This window comes from Nyctibius grandis, chromosome 2 (genome assembly GCF_013368605.1).
Source record: "Nyctibius grandis isolate bNycGra1 chromosome 2, bNycGra1.pri, whole genome shotgun sequence".
NCBI classification, from domain to species: Eukaryota; Metazoa; Chordata; class Aves; order Nyctibiiformes; family Nyctibiidae; genus Nyctibius; species Nyctibius grandis.
In genome coordinates, this window is record NC_090659.1 from 27,427,545 (window position 1) to 27,442,444 (window position 14,900).

At 35.9% G+C, this 14,900-nt stretch overlaps 1 protein-coding gene across 2 annotated transcripts in view; it reads left to right on the plus strand.

The window, feature by feature from the left end:
- The window catches only part of CASK (calcium/calmodulin dependent serine protein kinase), a 233,534-nt gene that overhangs the window by 198,128 nt on the left and 20,506 nt on the right, over window positions 1-14,900 (plus strand). The window contains exons 16-20 of one of the 2 annotated variants that reach the window (XM_068417554.1): window positions 2,439-2,524; window positions 4,403-4,471; window positions 10,465-10,533; window positions 11,872-11,907; window positions 14,688-14,884. In XM_068417554.1, coding sequence (XP_068273655.1) covers window positions 2,439-2,524; window positions 4,403-4,471; window positions 10,465-10,533; window positions 11,872-11,907; window positions 14,688-14,884 — 457 coding nt within the window. The remainder of the gene's footprint in view (window positions 1-2,438; window positions 2,525-4,402; window positions 4,472-10,464; window positions 10,534-11,871; window positions 11,908-14,687; window positions 14,885-14,900) is intronic. The other variant, XM_068417564.1, reaches the window with a different exon arrangement.

Sequence of the window (14,900 nt, forward strand, 5' to 3'; positions counted from 1 at the left end):
TGCACTGTCAAAAGAAAAGAAACCAAAAGCAACCAAAATTAGATGGTTAAGCATAGGTATTATGGGAGCTACAAATGGTATGGAAGACTCATTATTCAAAAATGTCAAGAATACTTGATGATTAAGGGACTGGAACACCTGCCTTATGAGGAAAGATTGAGAGAACTGGGGCTTTTTAGTCTGGTGAAGAGAAGACTGAGAGGGGATCTGATTAATGTGTATAAAAATATGAGGGCTGGGTGTCAAGAGGAAAGGTGCAACCTCTCTTCACTTGTGCCCTGCGATAGGACAAGGGGCAATGGATGCAAGCTAGAGCACAGGAAGTTCAACCTCAACATGAGGAAGAACTTCTTTACCGTAAGGGTTACAGAGCACTGGAACAAGCTCCCCAGAGAGGTTGTGGAGTCTCCTTCTCTGGAGACTTTCAAGACCCGTCTGGATGCGTTCCTGTGTAACCTGCCCTAGATTGGTCCTGCTCTGGCAGGAGGGTTGGACTCGATGATCTCCAGAGGTCCCTTCCAACCCCTAACGTTCTATGATTCTATGATTCTACTCCTTTCCAACATGAATATTTGTAAGGAGTAAAAAGTTTCTGCAAATAATAAAAGCTTCTTCCCTCAGATTGAAAATGTCTTCCTATGGTTTATCCACCCCCCAAACAGAATGACCATCTATTGCTAAGTGTCCATGCTTTATTCCCAACTTTTATGTATAGTGCTCCATTCCAGGCATGAACAGAACCATATTCACTTCTGTCAAAGTAACAGAAATAGGAAATGCTCCAGAAGAGAGGATTTTATTTAAGTGCACTATTAAAATGATTTGATAGAGGGATATTACTGAGTCTGATTCTCATTCTAATACTTAATTCCATCAGATTTATATTTTGAATAATGCCAAAGAGTCTTTATACTATTCCAGGGCATATGCTCTTTCTGATTCAGTATTATTGTTTAATAACAATTACACTCACTTCAAACACAATTTAATTTTGTCATGATACAGTCAACACAGAGCCTCATTTTGTTTAGAATATTTTTTAAGAATTGGGTATTGAATGCCAAAACTGAACTTTCAAAATGTTTCGCTAGAGATTTGGTCATTAATATTCTAGATGTGAAGTAGATTAATTTGACATTCAGATGCAGAACTGTTGCATTCACATTCAGTAAACTATTAATTGTGATAATTTTTCCACTGAAGAGTGGACAAAGAATTGTGATGAGTCTTTTTTTATAATTTCACTATCAGCAGATCAGCTCCTGTAGAATTGTTTGGAGCGTTTAATGTGGCTGAAGGACTTACTCTTTAGAGTACTGAAAGTTTTTGAAAACTCTCTCTTGTAGCACACTGCCAAGTGAGCTTCTGTTTCGCAGAAGAGAGCCCAAAGGGAATCATAGCAACAGAGCTTTTCAGTATTCTTCTCCTTGGTTCAGGCTGTGCTTGTGTTTAGCAGTCACAGTTTGACTTTCATATATTTGTCCAGCTGAAAGTTTTGCTTGCATAGTATTCTTTGGAAAAACTGACTATTTTGGTTCAGGAAAAGAATTTTAAGGATTTTTCAGGATTCTAGTTGATTGACTTCTTTCAGGTAATTTTCCATAGATATGTTTTAGTTTAGGAAACGTTTGCCAGTTGCTAGTTTTTCAATTGAGATTAATTATATTAGGTACAGTAATTGTATTAGGTACAGTATTTAGAAAAGGATACTTGCACAAATTATTTAAATCATACAGCGGAAAGAAATATATGTGAAGTAAATGGTCTTGTCATATTTCATTATATATGAAAAACATATTCTAGCTAATAAACCATCGAAGTGTTTTTTTGAGAACTGCTAAAGAATTAGGTGGGCTTGAGCTACTCAAGTCAGAAATTATCATCCAAAAAGAGCCTCCTATGTTGCTTCTAATCCTGAAGATAATTAATTCATTCACTGCCTCCTCCCTGTTGAGCTTTTGTAGTGTCTTAGAGTCATGGTGTAGCATGCCATTCCCATCTCAGCTTCAGCAGGTCAGTTTATGACTTGCGTAAGCTAAGTAGATATTTGTTTCATCATCTGACATTGTAGATAGTCACACAATCATTTACATTCAAGCTGAAGTCAGGTGTACATACAAAAACAGCCGTCTGACAGATAAAATTAAGACTATGTTCAGAAGCCAAACTGTCCCAGTAAGGGACTGATGTTTCCCCCATGTACTTTATAGGGTGCTTGGGCATCTCATGTTGGTGTATTGACTGCACTCTGAAAGACAGATTCGTAATCTTTGGTAGCTAACACATAGCTACCAAAGTCCTTTTCTGAATCTAGCCAAAAAACTTATTTTAATGTTGTTTCATATTTATGCCTTTGTATAAATATTAGTACTGTCTTACAATTATCTCAATTTGTAACAACATAATTGAGGTGATTGTGTGTTTTGTTAACTCCACAGGTACGCTACATGTAGGGGATGAAATCCGAGAAATAAACGGAATCAGTGTGGCAAATCAAACTGTAGAACAACTACAAAAAATGCTTGTAAGTGCCTGAAGTCTTTCTCATGTTCTTTATAAAAGGTGCCTGTCTTATTCTGACAAAACTTTTATGTAATTGCATTATGACTTCCCCTTTTTTCTTCTGTTCTTGGTAGGCTACATGTGCATGTAACACCAAGTCTTCCTGTGTTGAGCTGTTAAAGCCTTCTACAGGCTCTCCACTGTTTTTTAGTAGCAGGTTTTTGCACCTCATACCCAGGAATGGTAGAAAGCACCTCCAGGTGTCATTTTATTTATTCCACTTAGTCCCACAGAAAAGATCATTGACACCCAACCATTCCTGACAGATATATGTCTGACCAGCTCTTAAAAAAAATTCGAGTAATGGAGGTTCCTCAAACTCTTCAGGTAGCTGGCTTTAGTGTATAATTCTTCTGCATTTTAGAAAGCTTTTTCTAGTGTCTGAGTTTCCTTTGTTGAAATGCAGGAGTTTCTTCTCTTGTCTCTAGTGGACATAACAGAAAAAATACTGCTTTCCTCCTATTATTCATCCCAAGTCAGTCTATAAAGATGATGCCCTTATTTTAAACCTTCAGTCTACACCAAGTGTAGTCACTGAGTATATGAGAGAAAAGAAACTTTTCTTGACTATTAGTATAATTGCTACACAAATACAAAGAATAAATCAGATAACCATTCAGGCTGGAAGTAACCTCAGGAGGTCTCCAGTCCAGTCTCCTGCCCAAAGCAGGGTCAACATTGAATGCAGCCCAGGTTGCTCAGGGCTTTGTCTGGTTAAGCCTTGAAAATATCCAAGGACAGAGATTTGACAGGACAGGTACCTCTATGGGCAACCTGTTCCAATACTTAATTACCATCAGAGGGAAAAATGTGTTCCTTATGTGTAGCTGGAACATCCCTTCTTTCAATTTATAACTATTGTGGCTCATGGTTATTGATGTTACAAAGGAAAAAAAATATTTTGAGCTCAGACAGTCTGGCTTTTTGCAGGAAAACTCCATCTTAGGCCTTGCTAGTAGAGTCAATTTGATATTCTGTAGCACTTGCAAATTTTTCTACATGCAACCCTAACCTTGGGATCTTGGATGATATCACTAATCCTTTTGTTGTGTCCAGAGCCATATAGACAAGCTTAAGTGAGTCCAGGCAAATAGTGGGTTTTTGGCTCACAATAAGCCAGCCAAAGAGAGAAAGGGGAAGAACTCCCAAGATCACTTGAAGTGATCTGCTTACCTTTCTGCCCAGGTCGAGTCCTGCAGTTGTCAGCTGTGTGGTGGCACATATATGCAAAATGTCATTTAAGAAAATATGGCTGAGCAAATATTTTTGCCACAATCTGCTGCTATTCTGCAGTTTCTACTGGTTATGAATATTCTTATATTATAGTAAATGCAAACTAGCAGACCCCATGTTCTGTTTTGATGAAAGACTATTTGTTACGTTTCTACCTTTCGTACAGTAACATGCATCTTTCCAGAAACTGTGAATATGCTTTTGCTATTTAATATGTATGATGAAAGAGAAGAAAATGTCACTTTTGTAGCAAAGACCCTATGGATCGCAAGAATACAGCTACAAAGAAAAGACTGTCATGGAAGAAACCTACACATCTCTGAATCTCTCACCTTAAAATAGAGCTGCAGGTCCTAGGCGTTTGAAAACTGGTCGGGTGAACAAACTAATAATGTATGTTTATCTTTTAGATTAATGAGAGATGATTTAAATGTTTGTTTATAAGTGAAATGACAAATCAGCCATAGCATTTTAGCTTTTCTGAATATTTACTTTAGGAAAACATACTGCTGCTCTTGAACTATGATACTTTCCTTTCAAGGATTAGTGATTTGGTTATTTCATCTTCAGTGTCTTAGTCTTTAAAAAAGTGCTTCTCTTTTTGCAGAGGGAAATGCGTGGAAGTATTACCTTTAAGATTGTGCCAAGTTATCGCACGCAGTCTTCATCCTGTGAGGTAATGAATTTAATGAACAATCCCATTTCTTCCTCAGTCCTGTAACTAACTGCCTGCTGATGGCTGAATGTTACTGCTTTCTGGGAAATTGTTTCTGCCTGTCCTGTTAGATCACGCACACCAATTTTACAACAAAGATAACGGAACACGAGTAGGTCCCACCTACCTACTCAGCCCTGCCTTCATATTCATCTCATCAGTACCTTAACTAACTCTTTACAGCCTATTTTAAAAAAAAAAATAGGAAAGAGGATCCATGCATTTAGGAAGCCCCTTTAAAAAATTTACGATTTAAACTTATTCTCCAGGAAGTCTATTAAAGTTCCTAAGCTGAGGAACAATCCTCCTTTTAGGCATTAAACATTATTTTACTGCTTTGGGCTGTTAAGGGTTAATTGAAGAATCTGTTTCTGTATAACCATGTGGAGGTAAATTTGTGATGGTTGTCTGTAACAGTTACATGTGGCTTAATATTATGTTTCCATGAAAAAATGGTATTTGTCATTACAGAAGAAAAACAGATTTGGAGTTAGTTCTTGTTGAACTAGAAACTTGACATTGTGGTTTTTCACAATAACATTTAATTTCCCTCTGCTGTCAAAGTTATGTTCCAGACTGCAACTGAAGGGAATTAAATTCTAGAAAGTGGCTACTTGAGAGATACTGTTCCAATTTAAGCATACAGATGGCATATGCACTGTGTAGATGCTGCCAGTCTTTCTGTGCCACACGCTTAACTGCGCAAACAGTTCCCAAATTAGAATTCCGAGAGTGAAATCACAATCCCTGTTGAAGTCAAGCACCTTATCTTAATTAGAGCTGTGATTTCACCCTAATTGTTTTTGTGTCTCAGCAGATGCTAGAACACACAGAAACTGCTGTTGTGATTGTCAGAACAATCTGTTTGCAAGAAAAAAATTACCGCGTTTTGGTTGCCTTCTGTACTTCTAATAGAAGTCAACAAGAACTAAAATGTTTTAGAGGTAGAAGGTTTGACAGATTTTCACCGATGAGGCCAATTTTCTTAAAAGGTATAAATATGAAAGCAAAAGTTTTTCATTAGATGCAAAGGCTTTAAAAAAAAGCCTCAAATAGAAATTCTAGAGTGTGCTGACAAATCTATGTATTTTGACTTCTGTGCTGTAAATAGCAGTAATAATAAAAGATATCTCACTTCCCAATATTAAAATACAGAAACTGGTGAAACTATAAACCTACTGGGAAGATGATTATTTGGAAAAAATAACTCAGCATACAGCTTTAAATGAATACCATCAGGTGTCGTTTTAGTAGTAGCAGGTCGTCTCTTTTCCTTAGCTTTGTGTCCATAGGTTCTTCATGACTATTTATTTCACAGAAGAGAGGAAAATGGACTCTTACCTTCCTTTGGAAAAAAAAGCAAAACTACAAATGTGTGATCAAAGACAGAGGAAAAAAATGAGCATGTCTAACTATCGCACTTTGTGGCATTTAGCATTCATTTAATCAGAGGTGGCTGAGTCTGTTCCACCTGCTCAGCCACACTGACTTTGGCTAGATTTTCAACTGTTACAAGTGTACACAAAAAGCTAATGTTTTTAAATCATCCTATTAAAGCATCACTAGTCCTTTGGTACAGAGAGATTTTTTTTCACAGTATTTTTCAGGATTGTAATTCAGATGATGAATTAAATGCTTAACCATTGATAAAGGCTAAAAATGAATGTTGAATGACATTACTAAGACAGAATCACAGAATCACAGAATGTTAGGGATTGGAAGGGACCTCGAAAGATCATCTAGTCCAATCCCCCTGCCGGAGCAGGATTACCTAGATCATATCACACAGGAAGACGCAGAAAGCTTGCTTCTCATGCTTTCTAGCAGGATAAATTCAGAGATATTGGGTCTTCACTAGTATAATCATACTAGTTAAGGTATTTTTTTGCAATATTTCAGTATAAATTTATATTTGTTTCCCCCCCTCCCTTCAGTCATGGACTGGTGCTCACATAGTAGTTTTACCATAAGAAGAATATAAAACAGAATCAATAACTGGGGCTTTTTTTGAGGCTTCTACCATGATCACATCATTGGATTGCAAAGCATCCTGTTAATCTTGAATAAGAAAAACTAAATATTAGTAGAATCAGAGGTGATCTGCCTTTTATATAGAATCTGTCTATGTGCCTTTATATACCAAGCGGGGGGGCACAGGATGTTATTTTTTTTAAATAACTGAGATTTGCATTTCACTTGCCATATTTTTCTTCTGTAGGCACTTATGAGAAGTGTTGTAGTGGCATTTTCTAAATATTAAGCCACTTTTGCATATTTAGGGAAGTCTTGTCCCTATAGTACGTAATGATACTTAAGTGTCACTAGGCAGTTTCCAAAATCTCAACTGAATAATTTCAAGTTTCTTAGGGATTTGTGACTTTTCCTGTGCCTATGCCTTCCATTCAGTTGCCAGGCCTTCTATTTCATGGAGTAGCCTTTGCTTGAAAGCATAATACTTATGAATTCCCTTGTATAAAACTTTGATCAGCTGATCTACTGTGAGATGACCTGTTTAGTCATTGGTGTGAAAAATGGCCTGAGTTACTCAAATATCTAGATAACACAGTGGCCATGATGATGTGTTTTCTGCTTCAGATACCCAGGAAATTACAGACTTACATAAATATGAACTTAAGTAATTATTGCAACACATTCTTTTTATGGCTGATGACTGCATATGCTGTTTATACATTTCATCTTTATCCAACTGAGTAAGCATTTTGCTCTAGCTACATTTGCATTCTTACTTTTGTACTGGAAAACGCCCTGAATAATTTTTATAGTGTCAGAGATGTGAGAATGGTAAGGGAAGTACTTTTTTTTTTCCTTACAAAAAAACCTTCCCTTATAAACATCCTTTATGTTTCAGATTGTCTTCGTGAAACAACTTGAGTTGTTTCATGAAGAAGAGGAGCCTTTAGATATATATGAGATTTTTAAAATCTGGTGGTAATCACCATGGACTTTTTCCTTTAGTCTTGCAATGTTTCCATTAGTGCTCAGACTATAAGACTTTTTATAGTCTTAAACCTTTTTTATATTTGTATTAAAAATATTGCCAGAAAGGTTCCTTAAGCAAGATTGAAACTGGAATGTATTTCAAGTTTTTGGAAAGTCTCTCTCTTTTTTTTTTTTTGGTGGATCTGGCAACAGTGTCATTAATCTAGCTATTCTTGTTGGTATCTAATCTGATCAGACCACATCTAGTAGACAAAATTGACTTCTGCTATAGGATTGCTTATCAAATGCATTGATTTATCATTAATAATCCACACATAAGAACGAAGAATCAACAGGAAACTAGTTTTGCCGCCATGTGGAAATACTTGTGATTGTTTCCTTTAAGGCTTCAGCTGTGGTGCTTCAACTGAAAAGCAAGGATCCAAAAGACTGCCGTTTTATTATTTGGCTTGGGGTAGACAAGGTTGGGAAGTCTAGATAGTCAAGTTATACTGAAATAAGATGATAACACACTACCCAGAATCATTGGATCCTCCAAGTGTTTTTCTGCTCTTATTCCCAGGGAGAACAAGGGCTTTTTCTGATTTACTGGAGAAGCAAACTCACAACCTAAGCTGAAGTTTTCCAGTCCAGTTCTAAGCAGTCCTGGCATTCTACAGAGAACTCTTTACTCATTGATTTGTCTCAGACTGTGCATAATACAGTTTTTCTCTTAACTTTGAAGTCTGATATTTTTGGAAAGAAAGACCAGATCCCTAGGAAGTTAAGAATCTAAATGCCTTTGAAATTATGGCTGAACTGCCTCATTATTTTATAATTGCACACTTGCCTCTTGACTAGCTTAATAGTTTAATTTCTTATAGTTAGTACTGAAATCACCGATAGCACTGAAAATGTGTATTTTCCTCAGTATGTTATGATGAACATTTGCTTTGAGTAATATGGTGTCTTCTGTTGAGAATTGTTGGAGGAATACAAATCAAAACATTCTCAAACCAAGAAAATTTACTTCAGAGGGAAGAGCCTTCACAAGAGTCTAGAAATAGTGGCATTCTCCAGGTTACTATAAACTTGTTTTTCTCCAAACGTCTCAGGTGCTTGCATCAGTTTCCAAAGCTTTCCCTTGCTAAACCATCACTGACTAGCGGATCATAATGAACTAGGTTTAAAAAAAAAAAAAAGAAAAAAAAGGTAAAATTAATTTTTCACCTCTCCTTGAAAGTGTGGAAATGGCAGAGACAGAATTGAGGAGCAAGCAGAAAATCTCTTTATAAAAAAAGAAGTCACTGCTTTTTTGGAAAGAAGTATCTCCCAGCTGCTATTTGATAAAGGTGATACTGATAATCCCGTACACAAAAAATAAGGAATAACGGTTCCCTCAGGCTTTTCTTTTTTCTGGTTTTTTTTTTTTTCAGTAGTGAATATCTTATTTGTTCTCATTTGAACATTTTAAACTTGTTGTGCTGGAGTGATTTTGTAAATGGAATTAGTGCTGATTTCCCCCAGTCCCTTATATGTTGCAAATAGTAGTGGGAGCCAAATGAGCATTTGGTTCTTATGCATGTAGCAGAAGTATACAGAGCTGCATACTTTGAACCACAATGATTTTACAGCCATAATATTGTCAGATCTGTCCTCAACTGTGTTAAAATCAAAGCAAGCATCTAGATAGCTACATATGGAACTTTCTGTGAAATCATATCTAATGAGTCCACAAAAAAGTGCCGAAGTTCTACATGAGTTTGTTGCACATCAAGCATACGGGGAGCAAGAGGGATAACGTATTGCCTGTCATTTTAACTTTTCTTGATGCTTTAAAATAGCTATGAGTGCTATCACATAATTCGTATAAGTCTGAGAATATTAGTAGAGGACGTTTGCCTGATGAATGTTGCATGTTCAGCTCCAATTCTATTTTTTGACTTGTTCACAAAGAGCACTTACATTGATAAAATGTGACAGGGATAACTGTTTTCTTTGAAAACCTTTTTAGCACTTTTTTTCTGCTATCCTTGACGATACACAAAATTACCAGACATTCCTAAATTGACTTTTGACATGGAATATTATATTCCAAAATTCCTTTGGGGGTAAAGGGGATTTTTTTTTCACAATGTATGAGTGAATTATTTTATTTCCTGAAGAGGTGGCTCAATTATCTAATCTTGTGGTATTAAGTACTATACAATGAAACTGGCATGTGAAAAAGATTACTCTACAAGTGACTTCCTCGCCTTTGCAAAACTCAGTCAGAAATTCCTATTATCCTTTCTGTAGAATTTCGTGGTTTGCACCCTGTGTCTGCTCTCTCCTCACTGAGGTGTAGGACCGCACTGGTAGTCTAAGTCAAGAGAGGTGGCTTTTTTAAAGTTATATATTTTGGCAAGGTTTAAAACTTTTAAGCCCATAAGAATATTGGAGGAAAAAAATCTCAATGTGCTGTTAAATGGATGAGGAGGGAAAAGGGACTATCCAACTTCCTTCTCAGGTATGAGCTTCGGTGTCTTTGAGGCACCGCAGAGAGATGTATCTTACCAAGTAGAAACTGATCAACACTGACCTCCACCACATAGCTGAAAAAAAGATTTAGAAGCATCTTTAAAATGGAATATGTGCTTCATTCTATGCAAAGTATTATTCAGCATATAACTTTCAGGTAATTACCTTTAACAAAGACACCAGTATGACTAATGGCCTTCAGCATTGTCAGCCACATGAGATCTAAGATGTCCCAGATACTCAGTAATTAAAAAGCTCTTTGATTGCTAAGGTGATATAAAAGTAGTTATTACCTAGGATACATCAAAGTGTCAAACCTGAATCTTAAACAATGGAAAAACTTTTCAGATTTACATAGTTTATAGTGTGGAAAGTTTCACAGATGAAGCAACTAAGCAAATGGTTATAAGGCTGTGGATGTAACTGTTCTTTTAAATATATCTGTGTTCCCGTGATAGTGTTGTGTTGTTAATGAACCTTGTGTCTTATTTCAGAGAGATTCCCCCTCTACATCCAGACAGTCCCCAGCTAATGGTCATAGCAGCACTAACAATTCTGTTTCGGTAAGATTTCCAGTTCCACACAGAGAAAGTGTGAAAGTTTTGTTGGTGCTCATCTGCCATTACTGTTATACTTATCATGTGGTCAGTGGAAAATTTTGTCCTACTGATAGAACCAAGGTTATTACATATGTAACTCCCATTTTCTTTTTTTAGGGTTTTTTTCCAACATATTAAAAGCCATATAGTGACTTAAATGTTAATAACTGTAATGTGACACTTCAGTCATCCTTAAATCATTGTTAGCAGCTTCCTCAAAACTAAGCAAAGGTTTAAAGTGGAAGTTTTATTTCCATTCTGAACTTTGGAAGCAGTGTTTGAAGAAAGAATAACTGTGCAGCTGGTATTTCAAGACATTTTAGACTCTTTAAGTTTTGTGTTTTGAGAGACCTCTGGAACGTGTGCTGGTTTCCGCTATCTGAGTTAACGAATTGGTGTGCCCTCTGCTCTTGTGGTACGTGCACATACTTTGTGAAATATGAGCCTTGCCTGGATATGAAAAGCAAAAGGAAGTGGCTTTAAACTGCACTACAAACCAAGCTATTATCATCACATCTTTAACACAAAGTACTTCTGTTTCATATGTATTCAGGTAGAAAGGTGCTGTTGATCTTCTTTTTTTCTAAAGTATATTTATGTTAAAATTTGTGTTGTTTATCATTTGTCGTTGTTTGGACCAATGTAGTAACTGTACACACAAGTTCCTTCAGTAAAAGTGCTGTCAATATCATGTTCATGGGACTAGCTTAAAAAAAAAAAAAAAAAAAGAACTAAGTAACCACTCCTTTAACTATTAAAAAAATTACAACTTAGAAATTATTTACCACAAAGTAAAGTGCTAATTAATTAATACAATGAAAAATAATTGTGTGGATGAAAAATTTAAGAAATTTTTACGAATTAAATTGAATTTGTAACACAATGAGTAGTTATAATTTTATTCCTCGGCACAATTAATCACATTATACATTTTTAATAAAAAAAAATTAATATTTATAATAGCCATCCTTCTCTTTTAAAAACAAGACTAAGTGGAAAAGGCATTCACATAAAGAGCCTCTTTCACTTGAGAGTGCTTTTGTGTTGAAGATGCTGAATTATTTATTAAAAAGCACATTCTCTATCTGCTTAAATTTTTTACCTGCTTTCTTCAGCTTGCTGCTAAACAGCCTGGGTTTGATTTTTCTTTAAGAGAAAAAATATTTCTAAACATGGATCAATGCTTTATACTTTTGTCTGACTTACCATTTTACTGTACTGTAGTATCACTAACAAATGGTGTTGTATACCTTTAAAAAGTAAAATGAAAATTTCTTCTCCTGGGTTGACTTTATTCTGCAGGACTTGCCATCGACAACACAACCAAAAGGACGACAGGTGAATAGATATCCTCCATGGGAATTTTTGTAAACTTAGCTGCTAGTGAACATCCCTGCTTAGCTTTTCCCCCCTCGTATTCTGTATGTGCTGGACTAAAACATTTAAGCTTGGAAAATTTGTTCCATTTTTTTTCATTTTTCTTTTTAACTCATTTGTTTGTGGCTAATTCAAAATAGCATTTTTTTCATGTGTCCATATGTGTGAGAGTTACAGCGTCACTGTGAATTTAACTGGAGATGTTGTTTTAGATCAGAATGCGTTAATAGACTTACTATTGTGCAGTGACCTGTGCAGATTTTCATCTTAGAGGAAAGCTCAAATTTATATTTTAGCTGAAATGTAGACTAGTAGGGCAAGTGTCTTAACACTCTACTCTAAAACATTGTACTGACAAAGATTCTAAAGCTCAAGTTGGTCTATAACTAATTATTAACATTAACAAAGCTCTTCAAAGAAAAACATTAAAGACAGTTTCTATTAAGGGTTGGTAAGTCTGAAAATAACCTCTTAAATTTTCAGTCCTAAGGCCCAGTTTCAGTAACCTCCCTTAACCTTCCTTAACTTGACCTGATGGTAGTACATGTCATCATGGACCACAGAAAGATCATTCCTCTCCAGTGAATTCCAAGAAAGCCCTTAAGGGCTCTGCAGAGGATTCCCTATGATTCCCTTTGCAATTTTAAGATTTTTTTTTTTTTACTGCAGCCTCCAAATCAACACATACCAGCGAGCGATTTGTGATTCATCTTCAGTAACTGTTCCATTTGTATATAGCCCTTCCAGAATCTGCCTGTGATTCTTTAACCATGGACTCAACCTTTTTCTCTACCAAGGGTTTTAATAATAACTCTTGCAATTCCATTCAAAAGAGTCAATGAACTCTATGGTCTGTTGTCTTTGAAAATCTTTTTATACTACTCTCCAGTTAAGTTGCTGGAATGTCTATTACAAGAATGGATTGCTCTCACTTCATTTCCCATTTTTAAAGCTTACAGCTATATAGTTCTTTCAGCTTTCTGTTGTCTGCTGAAGTCTCCAGCTGCCTGAATGTAGTCCTGGAAAGGCTCCATGAAAGACCTTCCAAGCTGTTGGGTTAGGTTTTCGTTTGCCTCTCACAAGGTATTTTTCCCAGGCAATATCAGAATTCAAGGCAAAATCATACTCATACCATTTACAGTTACCTGTTTTTTTCAAGAGCCTTCTCCTGTTGAACCAGCCTGTTTCTCTGGTAGCTTGTCATCCTTGAAGACAGTAAGGGCTTGGATAACAGATACATCGCTATCTGTAAGGCAGTCTGTAACGTTCCATGAACAGCCAGTATATGGTGGAGAGTGGCTCAAATTGGAGCAGAGGCTTGAAAAGCAAGGAAGTTTGTAGGTGGTAAAAATACTGCTCACGTTTTTAGGCATATCTTAGATAAGGTTGAGGGGATGATTGGCTCAATGCTGATTACTTCATAGAAAGCCAATTGCTAAATAAATGTAGTTGGTTTCAAAATATACTATTTTTCAGGTGATTAAAAGAGGTTGAGTTGCTTATCTAAACTCACACACTCAATGCACAGCAGAACAAGGGTCAGATTTAGTATATTAAAAGTTGAGTTCTATATTGGTGTTATCTGATGCTCTCACTGTAAACAGATAAAAATGCAGCTGGTACAAGATAGTAGTGATTAGCCATTTTAAGTTAATTTATTCATGTGTTGGGTTGCAGACAGGATTACTATAGAAATGAACTTTTTAAAGTGCCGTGAATAGTGCTGACACTGCATAGTTACAGCTATTTTTGGAGCAGAATTTGAGCAAAGTTGAGTTTTGTTTGTTATAGTTTAAATGAAGGATGTTGCTTTGCAATGTAAATTTTTTTTTAAAGTCTAGTCAGTTTTTAGTAAGAAAATCAGCAGTAGAATATACATGATTGTCTGACATGCTATAGGGTGAAGTTCATAGACTGTAGAAATTACCCATCTTGGACATGACATTTAATTCCAATTTTAATATCCTTGTGTGCATCAGGGCTGTGATTAGCTACCAAAACTGGAAATCACTTTTATTTTTATCTTCTAGGCTTGAGACCTCATTAACCCACAAAGCAAGGACGGGTATATTTTTTAAATTGTGAAGTCAGAATCTGAATTCTTTTTGTTAATACTCCTTAGAGAATAACTTACTCAAATTGTTAATTTTCATTTATACGGGAGTAGTCTTTTACTGAAAAACCCATGCAGAGAATTCCCAGATTCCTCCCAAGTAACTATATGCGATAGGTGCAACACAGGACTTCCTATTTAATCTAAAAAAAAAGGTACTAAATTTTCAGTCGAAATACTAAAGATCAGTAATATAGCCTAAGTCCTTTATACTGTCCAATAAGATTTCCTGTCCTACAAATTTTTAAAACATATCATGGGACGTCAGTTTGAAAGTACAGTACAGTTCAAGTTGTAAGCTGCTGGCTTTTAGTCTGTAATGATTAATGATAGTTAATATTGACTTGAGGGACTATCAGTTTATAACATGTTCATTTTTGCTGTTCAGGTTTAACAGTGTGTAGAAGACATAAGCTTTCAAAATAACATCATATGTCTCCATTGTTTTCTGGGGAGGGGATTTCTGTTTCATTTTCAACTATCATTTATGCTTTTACCATTCTGTTTCTTCCTTTGCTTGTTGCAAACATTACGTGTAGCTTCATGCACAGATCAAATTTTCACGTGTTACTCTTAATACTGTACCAGTAATAATATCGCAGTGTCTTTTATAAACTCTTTTTTATAGATATATGTAAGAGCACAATTTGAATATGATCCAGCAAAGGATGACCTCATTCCTTGCAAAGAAGCTGGCATCAGATTCCGAGTTGGTGATATTATCCAAATCATTAGCAAAGATGATCACAACTGGTGGCAGGGTAAACTTGAGAACTCCAAAAATGGTACTGCAGGTCTTATTCCTTCTCCTGAACTTCAAGAATGGTATGACTTAAGTTTT